At 35.0% G+C, this 15155-nt stretch overlaps 1 protein-coding gene across 3 annotated transcripts; it reads right to left on the reverse strand.

Moving 5' to 3' along the window:
- Positions 1 to 5001: 5001 nt before the first annotated feature.
- LOC21400465 (glucose-6-phosphate 1-dehydrogenase, chloroplastic) lies at positions 5002 to 10546 on the reverse strand. Of its 3 annotated transcripts, none has more exons than XM_024161844.1 (10): positions 10098 to 10546; positions 9408 to 9637; positions 8974 to 9068; positions 8753 to 8867; positions 8181 to 8536; positions 7971 to 8091; positions 7628 to 7857; positions 7329 to 7529; positions 6769 to 7039; positions 5002 to 5157 (listed from the first exon to the last, which is right to left on the reverse strand). In XM_024161844.1, the coding sequence occupies exons 1-9, from the start codon at positions 10294 to 10296 to the stop codon at positions 6790 to 6792; spliced, it is 1797 nt and encodes a 598-aa protein (XP_024017612.1). In that variant the 5' UTR covers positions 10297 to 10546; the 3' UTR covers positions 5002 to 5157; positions 6769 to 6789. The 3 variants fall into 3 exon arrangements, with proteins under 3 accessions (XP_024017612.1, XP_024017611.1, XP_010090664.1); XM_024161843.1 differs by lacking the exon at positions 5002 to 5157 and adding an exon at positions 5939 to 6589; XM_010092362.2 differs by lacking the exon at positions 5002 to 5157 and having other exon boundaries at positions 5939 to 7039.
- Positions 10547 to 15155: the final 4609 nt, after the last annotated feature.

Raw genomic sequence — 15155 nt, forward strand, 5'->3', positions numbered from 1 at the left:
AAGGAGATACTGTTATTTAATTCCATTCCTTTTAGGACAGAGAAATGCTAGGTGCCGATCTAACTCTTATGTAATCTCTTTTTTACTTTCTAGATTCCCCATTCACTACTTGTATGCCCATTTTCTTTTTTATAACACAGGAAACAAAAATGAAACAATCAGATATCTTTTTCATCATTTTTGATAAGAAGAGGATATAATATATACGTGTAATTTAGATTTTAGAGTAGGTAGCTTATTTGATATCTTTCTGATCCTCTTTTTACGTACTTCTACCATTTCATTTTTTAAGTTTATTAAATTCCTTGCTCCCTTTAATTTGGAAATCACTATATAGTCACCATCCATTTTTTATAAATCTTTCTATTTACTATATAATTAGAATTTTCTAACATTTTTTTTACTAAAACAATTCTTAAAGCATTTGATCCCCAAGTTCTTACCTTTTCCCTAGTTTTTAATTTTTTTTTTTTTCATTTTACTGTAAACAAAATTTACCTCTGAGTTAATTAAATAATTCTTCTTTTTCTTTTTAAATTCATATAATTCAAATTTATTTTCTTATGAATAAATAAGTTAAATAACTAGAGACTTGCAAGTTGCAAGAGTAAAAGATATTTACAATTCGGATTAATTACATAAATACCCCTGAGTTATGTACCCAATTCAACATGCACCCAAACTTTAAAAGTGTTCATTTCATTACCAAGACAAAAAAAATTGTTTAAAACGTCCCCTTAATTACATAAGTTACATAAATGTCTCCCAATTATTGATCTTATGTCATCTTAGACCTTTATTTTTTTTTATAAAAAAACATAAAATCAACAAATTAAAGGGAAATTTGATACAATCATCAGTTCGAGAGGTATTCATGAAATTTCATTTAGTGCCACATCAACCTTCCATTAGTATTATAAACAGAAGTAGTGTTTTGAACGATTTTTTATAGTTAACTAAGGAGTAAAGTAAAAGCTCTTTAGAATTCAGGGATCATGTTGAACTATGATATATAATTCATAGATTAGTTATGAAATCAATTTGATATTCTGTAGCTTCACACTTTTCTTAATAGAACTTCTCTTGTGAGAAAGTACTTAATAAGAAAAATTAAAATAATCGTGCCCCCACTTAACATTTGAAATTAATGTAACTATATATATCCACATTCAATAAAAAAAATTCTCTCTAATTTTTTCATGGTACTCACACTAAAAAAAAAAAAAAAAAAAAAAAAAAAAAAAAAAAAAAAAAATTTTACTTATATGACATCGAACTTAAAGACAAATAAACAATATACAAAATAAACTTTTATTGTAGAGAGAGAGAGGGAAATTACAATATTTAAAATAAACTTTTATTGGATATGCTTATTCAAAGGAAAGTAAACAGTCTTAGAAACATATATATATTTCATGTAATATATTTCTCTGCGGAAGGAGGGGGGTTTGCTACGCAGGTACATATATCCCCTTTGGTGCAGCTATAAGAAATTAGCCTTATTCCAAATATTATTCTGCAGTAATAACTACATGTATTTTTAGTACATGGGACAATTTTGGTTTTCTGGACTTTGGGTGCACCATCGGTCGATACAACCAACAACAACATTAATATTAATGCTAACATAACAAACACCATTTTACTCCTTGGCTTGCAGCTTAGACGCCCACCGTGATCCATTCCAATATTATGCTGAATAGTTTGTGACTGTTAATTTGTTGTTTCTATTTTTGTACTTGTAGTGTTATATATGTATACATACATATATATATAGTTATCAAAAGTATTTTTTTTTTAAAAAAGATAGACCAGAAGAGTGAAATAATGAAAGTGAAATAATGGCAAAATCCGAGCCTCTTTCTCATTCATTACAAGAAGAAGATAGACCAAAAGAGTATTTTGGGGTAGGGAATTTATTGATACTCTTTTTTTTTTAATCTTTTTTGGAAAGTTAAATGATGGTTCATCCCTTTTAGTTTAAAACATTTTTTTTCCTATAAAAAAATATTTTTTTTTTCAAAAAAAAAAGATACCCAAATTTTTACTCACTTTTTCCCTTTCTAGATTCTCTATTTGCCACTTGTGTATCTATTTTTCCACAAAATGACAAAATCGAATCCTCTTTTTGACTTAATAAGAAGAAGTAATATAATTTGCTTTCTGTCAACTTTTGAAATATTTAATTATGTTTTTATTTTATCAAAAGTCTCCGTTTTCACTCGCACCGAAAAAAAAAAGGTGGTATAAATATGCACATATCAACTTTCTTTAATTAGGCGTCTATTTAATTTTCTTTTTTTGTTGTATAAAAAATCTATCCATATTTTAATATTGTGATGATTTTCAAGGATCTTCTGCGCTATTAAAATTCTATTCTTTTAAGAAGAGAAAGATCAAGTTATGACGTTGTCAATTAATTATATCTCACTCTTTTAATTTTTTGCTCTCTAGTTTTTTTTTTTTTTTTTCTTTTGCCACTTGTATCCACATTTTTTCACAACACACGATGACATGATCCGCCAGTGAGACGATGGGGATAAAGCTTGATGGTATGAGAGAAAACAAAACGGCAAAATCTGATCCTCTTTTTGTAATTTATTACAAGTGTAGTTGAACATATCAAATTTTTACAGGTACCTCTTTTTGATTCTCTTATATGGCTCTTCAAATTTTACTGTCGTTTTTCGTATTTCTATCATTGCTAACGTGCATGTTCTCGCTTTCTAACTAATATCGTTTCTCTGTCGTTTTCTAATGCGCTCGCGGCGATTCTGCGCAACGATGCATACTGAAGTACTTATTGCTTCAACTGTCACGGGAGTTTGATTATGAGTTATGATCCCATTCGTAAGTAAATGACACTCTCAACAACCAAAAAAAAAAAAAAAAAAAAAAAAAAAAAAAAAAAATTAAATGATACTCTTCTTCTTTTTTCTTTCCTTTTTTTTTATGCAAAAGGTATTAAAGAATTAATAGTAATACTTGCTACGGAAATTACAAAATTATATTAATAGTTTTAAAATACTAATTGCATGTCCATATATCAAGGAATTAGAGCCAAGTTATTTATTGTAATCACAAAGCTTTTCCTTACAAGTACTCAGATAACAGCCGATGATCGAGTTCATTTAAGAAAGCAGTTAATTACTATATATATATATATATATATTGAAGAATTATATGATAAGATTTCGTGTAATATTTCCAGTAGACTGCACCATAGCAGGTACAATGACTTACTTCTAAGGTATTCAAACTCTTCGCAAACAGCCCTAGAGAATATATGGCGTTTGATCTCGTTGCTAAAATTAGATTATTGCGTTGTAATTTTAGATCGACCTTTTGATTTAAATTTACACTCCTAAAAAGTAAAAATAAAAAAAAATTATGGCTCCTGTCTCTTATAAATGACTTCTCTCCTGTGGAAAAAAAAAAAAAAATATATATATATATATTACCGAAATGGAGATAAGGATTAGAAAAAAAAAAAAGCTCTCCGGCCCCTTCCATTGAAAACATAAGCTCACTGCTTTTTACAAAGTAAATTAACTAAAGGCTAAGATAATAAAGATGAAAAATTATACAAACAATAAGAAGTCTAGTACAACTAAAGCTGATTTAGTACGTATGTAGTTTTCCTTTTCATATGAAAAGTTTACCCGTATCAGAATATCCTTAGTTATGTCAAAAACCAAAGGCTGCGGTACGTGACAAGACAAATTAAGATGAAATTATTCTACAAAAAGGAAAAATAAATAAATTATCGAGAGAAGCCAGGAAATTAATAAACAAAATATAAAATCAACTTTTATTCAAATATATGTTTATTCAAAAGAAAGTGAGCAGTCTCAAAGAGTACATGAGGTAGTTTATGTAACATATATATTTATCTGTTGACATATCTGTTGACATAGGTTAATCGTTAGCGATTGCAGACACATATATATTCTCCGGGTCGCACACAATCTTGAGAAGCCCTATGCCATAGATTATTTTGCAGTACTTACCACATGTATCTTTATTACATGGAACCACTTTGCTTTTATGTACTTTGGCAGTTGTTTCAGTCACCATAACCAACAACAATATTGCTAACACAACAAACACCATTTTATTCCATTGCTCTTGTAGCTCATTAGATTTCTACGGCCAGCTTGATCCATTGCAAATATGTCCCCAATTGGTAGTTTTGACTACTATTTTAATTTGTTGCTTATGTTTTTATTCTACCTACTTGGTACTGCTTGCGGTTATACACACACACACACAAAGATAGTCATCAAAACCTAGAGAAACTCACGCCGTCCAAATGAAAGAATCCAAATGGAACTGGTAAATCTAAGCAAAGCAACTTTTTTCCAGTATGTATTTAAATTAATCTTCTTTTTATCTTCTTTGTTTTATCAAAAACCTCAAAACCAAGAGAATTCATACAAATGAAAGTATCCAAAAAGCAACTGATAAATGTAAGCAAATCAACTTTTTTAGTATGTATTAAATCTTCTTCTTTTCTCTTTTGTTTTATCAAAATCTACCTCAAAACCAAGAGAAGCTCACATAAATGAAAGTATCCAAAAAGCAACTGGTAAATCTAAGCAAATCAACTTTCTTTAGTATGCATTAAATTTTCTTTTTTTCTTTTTTTTAATCAAAATATACCTATATTTTAATATTGTGATGATTTTTAAGAGGGATTCGGTTATTAAATTCCATTCGCTTTTGGACAAAGAAATGCTAGTGTGTCAATCTAATTCTTGCTTTCTTTTATACCGATCTCTAGATTCTACTTTTGCCACTTGTATTCCCATATTTTCATATATATCACATGAAGCAAAAATATATGGCAAAGTCAGATCATATTTTTGTCGTTTATTACACGAAGAGGATATACTAAAAGAGCAATGTCATTTTTTACAAGGGTAAGTTAACTATCTCATCCTCATTTAATTTTTTTGATAATTCATACTAAATAAGAGTATACTGTCGTTCTTTGAATTCCAATCATGTCTAACGTGCTTTGTGTATCTCATTCCAATCATGTCATTATTTCACCGCCAGATTTGCTAAGTGCCCGTGTAAAAAGGCCTATAACTTCCTTCTTGCTGATGGACGAGCTTGTGGAAGTTGAAGATGAAACAGACCATGTATCACCTTCTGTGAAGAAAGAAGTAAACAAACTTAAACATCCACTTCAAGTGCGATTGTGGAAAAGCATACCATTTTATTCGTTACTATTCATAGCAGTTATTTCATTTGTTTGTGGCTGTAAAAGTGCATTGTTGCTTGACATTTTTTTTTTCGTAAATGAACAATAATGAAGTGATGGTTTTCAACACAGCTTAATTGTCCCACAACTCTGTACTTGTTTGTGTCTATTTTACTAAAATCTTAATAATATATGTTACAATAGAATACAGACTATTGATTATACTCTTATACCGTTTGTTTGTTTTTCTAATAAAAATGTAAAGACTGTACGCTGTTAGTTTGCTAGAAATCGCTGCCCTTTTTTTTTTTTTTTTGGGTTATTTCTCATGACTGGTGATTAAATAAAGGATGTCTTTAAAATTCCTCGACAAGACTAATAGTGAAGTTAAAAAGATAATTCTGTCCTCTCTTGTCAAGAGTTCATATCAAAGTCCTGATCACCATGTTTAAACTTGTGATCACATTATTGTACTTTTTGTAGCTGTCCTTACGCATACTAAATCAGTAGTATCTGTCTGAATTTTCAAAACACAAATCACATACAACCTAATATTGGCCACAAAAACCATCATAGCGATTTTCAAGTTAAGCTATCTCGAACTCATCCAAACAATGATCAGACACATTAGGCAAGAGCCAAAGCTAAAAAACTTAAATAACGTTTAGTTCATAGATTTAGAATCATGATTCATAATTTTGATTTTTAAAATTTAAATTTTTTGTGAGATGAAAACGCTGTAGAGAACCATGAACTATGATTCAAAACCAGAGATTGATACATGAAACAAACATCCCTTTAAAGAGTGGCTATCATCCTAGTTCACTTTTCCCTCCAATATAAGCTATGGTTTCTAAATTCCCGTAACCATTTATACGAGATGGATGAAAGGCAGCAGGGCACACTGGCTTGACTTCTGGCAGCTCTTAATGCAAAAGGCAAAGAGACCAGATGCTACCTCAAGTCATGAGTAGTAAACCATCCAGACGACTTTTGAAAGCATACAAATAACGAGAAGTTGTTTACAACAAAAAATCACACACCTCTCAATCTCATCGAGTCTTCTCTCATTTTTATGATTAACCTGAAGATCGGTGTCCCCTTTATATATGAGAAACTTGAGAAACCAGAGCGAAAGATATTCCCGCTCCTCACTAGAAGCGTGTTGCTCCCAAGTCACAATTATTGTGTCAACTGTTAAGAAAACTCATAAACTCTTTTCTATCAACATTTTCTCGTCTTTTCTTCTTTCCTTTTGCTTCTACCACTTCAGAACTTTGGACGACTTAAAAAAGCTCACTAGTTCTAGTCTTTGTATTGCTGGCGAACCACAAACATCAAGCACTGGCTGACCCCTCTACTTCTAACTCCAATTTCATACTGAGAAATGAGTAACTTTAACTCCAGGGGAATTGAATATTTTTATAGTAAAAGATTAACACTAATTTATAACAGAAGAAAAGATGGCAGAATTATTGTTCCCTATCCCATAAACTTTTCATTCTCCCTAGACAAGGTAACTAATGAACTACCAGAATCGAAATGGTTGTTCACCAAACCTGATTTGGGAAGTAACAGCTTCATTGCTCTACACCAACATCACCCCACCTCACATTGTATCTTGCTGCAAGATAATGGGCCCCAACAGGACCTCTACTACCGTACGGATAGTACTCGGGAATTATCTTCTTCTCTTCAAGCTCTTTCAACAAAGGTGTGAACAGTGCCCAAGCAGCATCCAATTCATCACTTCGGATAAACAACCTTCTTTCCCCTTCAATAGCATCCAGCAATAGCCTCTCGTAAGCGTCCGGAATCTCTTTTGAGTATCTATAAAGAACCAAAGAATTTTGATTAAATGAAATGGATCCATTCAAGGGATAGGGCAAAAATGAATCAACTACTCAGATGAAAGTAAATTGCTCATTGTTAACCTATTGACGAGCTGAGTTTGTCAAATGAACAACAGACAACCCAAAGCAATGGACTGTTATAACTCAAAAAGGCGAAAAAAAAGGTGCAACCATTGTTGAACACTTTATTTGATTATTGCCTCATTTGGTTAACAATAATGTCAAAAGGTGGGAACTGGAATTTTCAAAAACAAGTTTGAATTTACCTCGCTGCATAAAGAAGATTTAGGTTACTGCGGTCCAATCTCATTCCCAGACCAGGGACCTTGTTATTGATCTTCAGATAAATAGCTTCGTCAGGTTGTACACGAATAACAAGCTCATTTGTAGCTCGATCAAAATCTGTCCCGAAATTTCGGTTGTATAAGTTGCCAGGAACACGCCTAAACTGTACTCTTATCTCAGCCCTAGAAAACAAAATTATGTACAGCAGTTGAAATATCAGTGGAAAATTCAAACTGAGATGAAATAAAAGAATAAGAGATCTATTCCTCGACAGACGGACCATTTATTATGTAATGCTTTTCCGGCCTTCATTAGAAAAGGCACTCCATCCCATCTTGCATTATCTATAAAGAGGGCAGCTGCCGCAAATGTTGGAGTTAAGCTGTCCTTGGGTACAGTCTTGTCATCTGTGTAGGCTGGGTAAGTGACACCACCTTTTGTGTGACTTTTATATTGCCCCACAACCACATTTTCAAGTTGCAACGGCCTCATTGAACGTAGAACTTTCACCTGGCACCAAGCAACTTAATGGTTCAGAAATCAATGAGAAGAGAATAATAAGATATAATAAAAGAACAAGAGTGCGACAATTTTAAAATTATTCAGGATATATATGGAGAAACCTTCTCATTTCTGATATCTTCTGCATCCAAACTAACAGGGGTTTCCATTGCAAAGAGGGCTAGTATCTGCAGCAGGTGATTCTGCATTATGTCTCTTATTATACCATAATTGTTGAAGTACCTAGATACAACCAGGAAGACAATATCACTTGTAAGCTCTTAGAGAAGATTAAAATTTGAATTCATGTCTACTTGGGAAAGTGAAAGTACCCTCCACGACCCTCGGTGCCAAAATCTTCAGAGAATATCAATTGGACATTTCTTATGTACTGCCTTGACCATAGAGGTTCAAAAATAAGGTTAGAGAAACGGAGAACAGATAGGTTTTCCACTAGCTCCTTTCCCAAGTAGTGGTCTATTCTGAATATTTGTTCCTCTTCTAGGTATTGCTTAAGGGCTTTTGTCAAAGCAGCAGAGGATTCTGAATCTCGACCAAAGGGCTTCTCCACAATGACCCTGGTCCAGCCATTACCAGAGGAAGCTGACATGCTTGCACATCTTACAGCATCTATGAATATGTTTGGAGGGATCGACAGATAGAAGAGGCGATTAGAAACCCGACCGGCCTACAAGCAAATTATTGCTGTCAAACTAAATGGATGAAATCCAAAATGAGAGTTAAGAAAAATAATTAAAAAAGACTAACTATACCCTACATGAAGCATTGCAGTGTTTTTCCATGTCTCTTCAAGAAAAATCTACCCTCTCATTTGTAAAAAACTCCCACTAATCACATATATCATTTTCCATTTAATTAACGATTTAGCCAAACAAAAGATTACCTCATGTTCCTTTAGTTTCTTGTCTAGATCTTCAAAGTTTTGCTGTGAATCATACTGACCAGAATGGTAGAAACATCTTTTAAGAAACTGGTCCATCTTTTCGCCACAATTTTCCCTGATATTAGAAAATCAATGTGTCACGCCCAAATTAACTTAAATAGTTCATAAGCAACAACACAAAATGAGATGCATTATGAGGACCAAAGAGCTGAAAATTTCACCTTTTATCAATTCTGCAAGTGAGGGTCTTACTAACCATGTTTCTAAGTTCTGCATCAGTCATCTTACTTCGCGCGTAGCCATACACAGTAAAATGCTGCCATAAAATACAAAATCGCGAATTATATAATGACTTAGACTTGACATACATCATACATGAACTCAACAGATTCCACATATCCAACTCAAATGAGGAATAAACTAGAACTAGTATCACCACTAGTGATCTATCACCATCAGCAAAGACAAAATTGTCACGTTTCGAAATGTAAGAAAACCATGTCCGACTCCATCGCGATTTTGATGCAATGCCAAATGCCACATCACCAACTAGTGGTGATAAATAACTCCTTTCAAAACCAATGGTGATAAATAGCATTTTTCGAACAAAAAAAAAGGGGGGGGGAGGGAAAAAAAAGAGAGAGAGAAGACAAACCTTGGGGAGCCAATCCTCGTAATAAAGTGCAAAAAGTGCAGGAAAAATCTTCTTTTTGGCAAGGTCCCCAGAGGCCCCAACAACTGTAATGCTGACCGTTGATTCATTTCCATTGTCATCATCAATGCCAGCTGCCTCTTTAGATTCCTCCGAGGATGTGACCGAAAGAATCCCTTCTTTCAATTTGTTGAAAGGAGTGTCATTCCCAACTACCGTCACCGTTGTTGCCACTGCACCCCAAATAGGCTATCCAGATAAGACTACGAAAATCTCAATGATACAAAACTGACCCATGTTTTTTCACTTGTTTACTTCCCAAAAAAAATAGATAAAAAATAAAACCAACATTGATACCAACTTTGTATCAATTTTTCCAACAAACCGAAAAACACAATCATTTCCTCTTCTTCCAGGAAAAATACAAGTAAGACTTTGAAAATAGAAGAAAATCTCAGTGTTGTTAGCTTGGATAAACATTGTCTGAAATTTTGTATCGATTTTTCTAGCAAAAAAAAAGAACACAATCTTTGCCCCTTTTTTTCTAGAAAAGATATAATTTTTTTCGTTACAATCAATGAATAAAAAAGTCGTCTTTCAATTATAAAGAGCTTCATTAACACATGCACCAATCATTAATTTTCAATTTATATTTTCCAATTGCGATTAAAAAAAAATGGACATAAGACAAACCATCCTGCTGCATTCGGACGACATTGCGATGCGAAACCGGTTGCGATTGCAGAGAAACCTTGGCCGGAAGAAAACGTTTCGTCGCCGGAGACGAAACGGCAATGCGTTGAAGCGAAGTCAGCGATGACGACGACGACGAAGAAGAAGAAGGCAAAGAAGAATAAATACGGCAAGACTGCGCGGAAGAGAGAGCCGCCATAACTTGTGGTTTGTTGGTTTCAGAGATTTGGGGGGTTTTGTTTTAAGGGAAAAGAGAAGAGTCGATTATTACAAGTGGTGAAGAAGAGGTCAGTTTTTAAATGGCGAACTTCGGAAACATCGAAGGGGTGTTTAGAAATACAACAAATACCGGTGAAAAGGCCCTTTGAGATCTCCGAAAGGATGTTTTTTGTTTTTGTAAGCCAACGCAACAATACCTTCTCTCTTCTTCCCCTCGGCATGAATGAAAACACAAGACACTTTTGCTTCCTTTTTCAATGGGTTGATTTAGATTTATTTATTTATTTATTTATTTATTTATTTATTATTATAGAAATATAATTTTGACTGGAATTATTTCATGATGACTGGCTGGTGGGGGAGACCGCATACCTAACTCTTCTGCTTGGGCTAACTCATTGTATGGCCCATGTTCTTCATGTTCTAGGCCCAATACTTACCATTCTTAAATGTAGAGACGACGAGAGAGGAAGTGAAACGACAAAAATTAGAAAACGGCTAAACCTCAAAGAACGACGTGAAAATTTAAAAGTGCGTCAATCATCAACGCACATTATTTGTTGTCTTCAATTGGTAAGTCGGAAAGCATGCGACAATAATTTCAAAACGACTTATAGCAAACAGAGACCTTTGATCTAATTAATCTAATAAATTATTGTTTATGAATAACAAATAATTCTGGTTACAATGTAAACGGATTCCTCTTTTAAGTCAAAATACGTGTACATATGTGTGAAGTTGTAATATTCTGTTAGGTGATTAGTTTTCTAATTTAAAACCGTGTAACAATTTTTTGTCTCTGTCCTATATAAAAGGCAGAGTTGTATACTTATTCTAATTAATTAAAGAGAATCGATTACACATTCTCCAAATAACCCGTAATATGGTATCAGAGCGATTTTTTGCTACCTAGTTTCTTTGTCGGAGATTTTCGCCGGATCTTTTCAGATTTCTTCGATGTTCTTCATCAGGTTTTGTTCCTAATTTTGTTATTCTTTCTATGTCGGCTTGATCAGTCCTCATGAATTCTTCAGCGACTGCTTCGGATCTCTCGTCCAATGGCCGATCCGCCATTGACGATCCTTCAAGTCCGTATTTTCTCCATCACTCCGATAGTCCGGGACTGTCGCTTGTTTCTCAGCTTTTAACTGGAGACAATTACACTTCTTGGAGCCGAGCTATGTTAATCGCTTTGTCTGTGAAAAATAAACTAGGGTTTATTGATGGATCCATCGATAAACCAGATGGCTCCAATTTATCTTTGCTTGATTCTTGGATCAGGAATAATAATGTTGTTATTTCTTGGATTCTCAATTCTGTTGGCAAAGAAATTTCAGCGAGCATTATTTTTTCTGAATCCGCCGCTGAGATTTGGGCAGATCTACGGGACAAGTTTCAACAGAGTAATGGTCCACGCATTTTTCAACTAAGGTGAGAATTGATCAACTTGTCTCAAGATCAACAATCTGTTAGTGTCTACTTCACGAAGTTGAAAGCTTTGTGGGAAGAATTGAGTAATTACAGACCCATATGTACGTGTGGGAAGTGTAGTTGTGGTGGTGTTACGGGGCTCCTTGCTTACCATCAAATGGAGTACATAATGACTTTTCTTATGGACTCAATGATACTTTCTCTCAAGTTAGAGGTCAGTTACTCCTTATGGATCCTCTTCCTCCGATTAACAAAGTGTTCTCTTTCATTTCTCAGGAGGAACGTCAAAGGACAGTTAGTTCTCAGGGTTCCATTGGTATGTCGACCAATACCATGGCCTTTGTGGCGAAGAATGATGATTCCTCTAAATCAAGGGCTGGTTTCAGTTCTAGTTCTGGGAACAAAACCGGCCTGCTTCAAAAAAGGATCGTCCTTTCTGCACACACTGCAACTATCATGGCCATACAATTGAGAGGTGTTACAAAATTCATGGCTGTCCCCCTGGTTTTAGACAACGCTAGAGGTCATTTTCCAATCAAGGAGTTGCAGTTAATCAAGTTGCTGCTCAAGAGAATATTGGAACTTCAGCTGCCGGTAATAATGACAATGCTGGTACTTTCTTTCAGAACTTGTCTTCTAATCAGTATCAACAGTTAATGGCGTTATTGTCCAGTCATCTGTCCCCTGTTTCCCTCAATGCTTCCTCCGAGGTTCCCTCTTCCTCGTGTGTAACAGGTATTTGTCTATATGTTTCACTGACTAAAGATTTGTCTTCTAGTCGGTTATGGGTTGTTGATTCTGGAGCATCTAGACATATGTGTTCTAATGCTAATGATTTTGTGTCATTGAAATCAATTCCCAGTTCTTTGGTGACTTTACCTAATAGAACTTCGATCCCTGTTCACCTTGGTGGTGATGTTCAATTAAGTTCAGATTTGGTACTTCGGGATGTTCTATATGTTCCACAATTTGATTTCAATTTACTCTCTGCCAGTGCTCTCACTTGTGTCTCCCAAGTATAGCTTAATTTCTTTCCTGACTGCTTTATCATTCAGGAAACAGCCAGCAAACGGATGATTGGTAGGGGTAAAGTACATGAGGGCTTATACCTGCTTGATGCTAATGCCAAGGCTGCTGTATCTTTTCCTACTATGTCTATAGAACATGTCAATAAAGTGTCCGTACAGACTTGGCATAATAGACTTGGTCATTTGTCAAATAAATGTTTAGATTCTTTGAAAGATCAATTGTTGATCCCTGATTCTCATTCCTTTGTTCATTCCCCGTGTTACATTTGTCCGTTGGCTAAACAAAGGAAACTTTCTTTTGTTTCTCACAATAATATGTCTCCTTCTCCTTTTGATCTTGTCCATTGTGACATTTGGGGACCTTATGATCTCTCTTCATATTCTGGACAACGATATTTTCTTACACTTGTTGATGATTGCACTAGATTTACTTGGATTTTTCTGCTTAAGCATAAATCTGATGTTTCTGTTGCTATTCCAAAGTTCGTTAATCTCATTGTTACTTAATTTGACAAGAAGATCAAAGAATTTCGATCAGATAATGCTAAAGAGTTAGCATTCACTGAGTTTTTTAATAGTCAAGGCGTTCTCCACCAATTTTCTTGTGTGGAAAGGCCACAACAAAATTCTGTGGTGGAAAGAAAACATCAACACTTGTTGAATGTAGCTCGGGCTTTATACTTTCAATCACGTCTTCCTCTCTCTTTTTGGACTGATTGCATCCTCACAGCTGTTTTTCTCATCAATAGAACTACGTCTCATGTTCTTGGGAATAAAACCCCTTATGAGTTGCTTTATCACAGGAAGATTGATTATTCTCTCTTTCGAGTGTTTGGTTGTTTGGCCTTTGCTTCCACATTGTCTGCCAAACGCACCAAATTTCAGTCGCGAGCACGAGTATGTGTGTTTCTTGGTTATCCTGCTGGAATGAAAGCCTACAAACTTTATGATATACAAGCTAAACAAGTTTTTATCTCTCGAGATGTTATTTTTCATGAGAATATATTTCCTTTTCACTCGGTGCATACTCAGGGCGACTTGGTGGATCCTTTTCCTGATTTGGTCTTGCCCTACTTTCCCCTTGAGGTTCCCGAGGTCCGGTACTCACCTGGTTCAGCGGGTTCAGCACCTCCTGCCCCTAATTCTCAGGCTTCTCCATCTTCTAGTATGCTCACTGCTCCTCCTCAACGTTTCACTAGACTGGTTAAGCCACCATCCTATCTTCAAGATTTTCATTGCAACTTCATCCAACATGGTTCTGCCACAGACGAGCTTCCTCCTTCCCCTAAGGTTTTGTACCCTTTGACTCAATACTTGTCATATGATCATTTATCCTCTGCATACCAGCATTTTGTTTTTAATGTTTCTGCTCAATATGAACCTCAATTTTTTCATCAAGCGGTTAAGTTTCCTCAATGGCGTGAGGCCATGGACGCTGAACTAGATGCTATGGAATCCAATAATACTTGGCCTGTTGTTCCTTTACCCTCAGGAAAATATTCAATAAGCTGTCGGTGGATTTACAAAATTAAGTATAAGTCAGATGGTACATTGGATCGGCATAAGGCTCGTTTAGTAGCAAAAGGATACACACAACAAGAAGGAGTTGATTTTGTTGAGACCTTCTCTCCGGTGGCCAAGTTGGTTACTGTCAAGGTTTTATTAGCTCTTGCCGCAAGCCAGAAGTGGAATTTAGTCCAATTAGATGTTAACAACACGTTCCTTAACGGAGATTTTTTTGAGGAGGTCTATATGGATCTTCCTTTGGGCTATCACCGAAAGGGGGAGCCTGCTTCTTCGGCTATGAAGTTAGTTTGTAAACTTCATAAGTCCATTTATGGTCTTAAACAAGCCTCTCGTCAGTGGTATTCAAAATTTTCTCAAGTCCTTCTCCAGTTTAGTTTTACACAATCCAAAGCAGATTATTCATTGTTTACTAAGGGCTTTGGATCCTCTTTTGTTGCATTACTTGTGTATGTTGATGACATCATTCTTACAGGTCATTCTCTTACGGTCCTAGACTCTTTAAAGAAGTTTCTTCATAGGCAATTCAAGCTGAAGGACTCGGGGTCTTTAAAATATTTTATGGGGCTTGAAATTGCTAGGTCTTCTCATGGGATTGTTCTGTCTCAACGTCAATATACGCTACAACTTCTAGAGGACACTGGTTTTCTAGCTTGTAAACCAGCTCCAGTTCCAATGGATCCTCGGGTGCAATTGTCAGCCACTTCCGGTGATGTGTTGTCTGATGTTTCTCAATATCGTCGTCTTATTGGACGTTTGTTGTACCTTACTCTTTCAAGGCCGGACATTACCTTTGCTGTACATAAGTTGAGCCAGTTTCTTGCTCAGCCACGGTCATCTCATCTTCAAGCAGCCC

The sequence above is a fragment of the Morus notabilis genome, unplaced genomic scaffold, assembly GCF_000414095.1.
Source record: "Morus notabilis unplaced genomic scaffold, ASM41409v2 Scaffold689, whole genome shotgun sequence".
Classification (NCBI taxonomy): Eukaryota; Viridiplantae; Streptophyta; class Magnoliopsida; order Rosales; family Moraceae; genus Morus; species Morus notabilis.

Coding starts and splice junctions, on each gene's coding strand:
- LOC21400465 (XM_024161844.1), bottom strand. CDS start 10,296: ATGGCGGCTCTCTCTTCCGCGCAGTCTTGCCGTATTTATTCTTCTTTG. Junction 8,537..8,752: donor AGAAACTAAAGGAACATGAG/GTAATCTTTTGT, acceptor ATTTGCTTGTAG/GCCGGTCGGGTTTCTAATCG. Junction 8,092..8,180: donor GGCACCGAGGGTCGTGGAGG/GTACTTTCACTT, acceptor GGTTGTATCTAG/GTACTTCAACAATTATGGTA.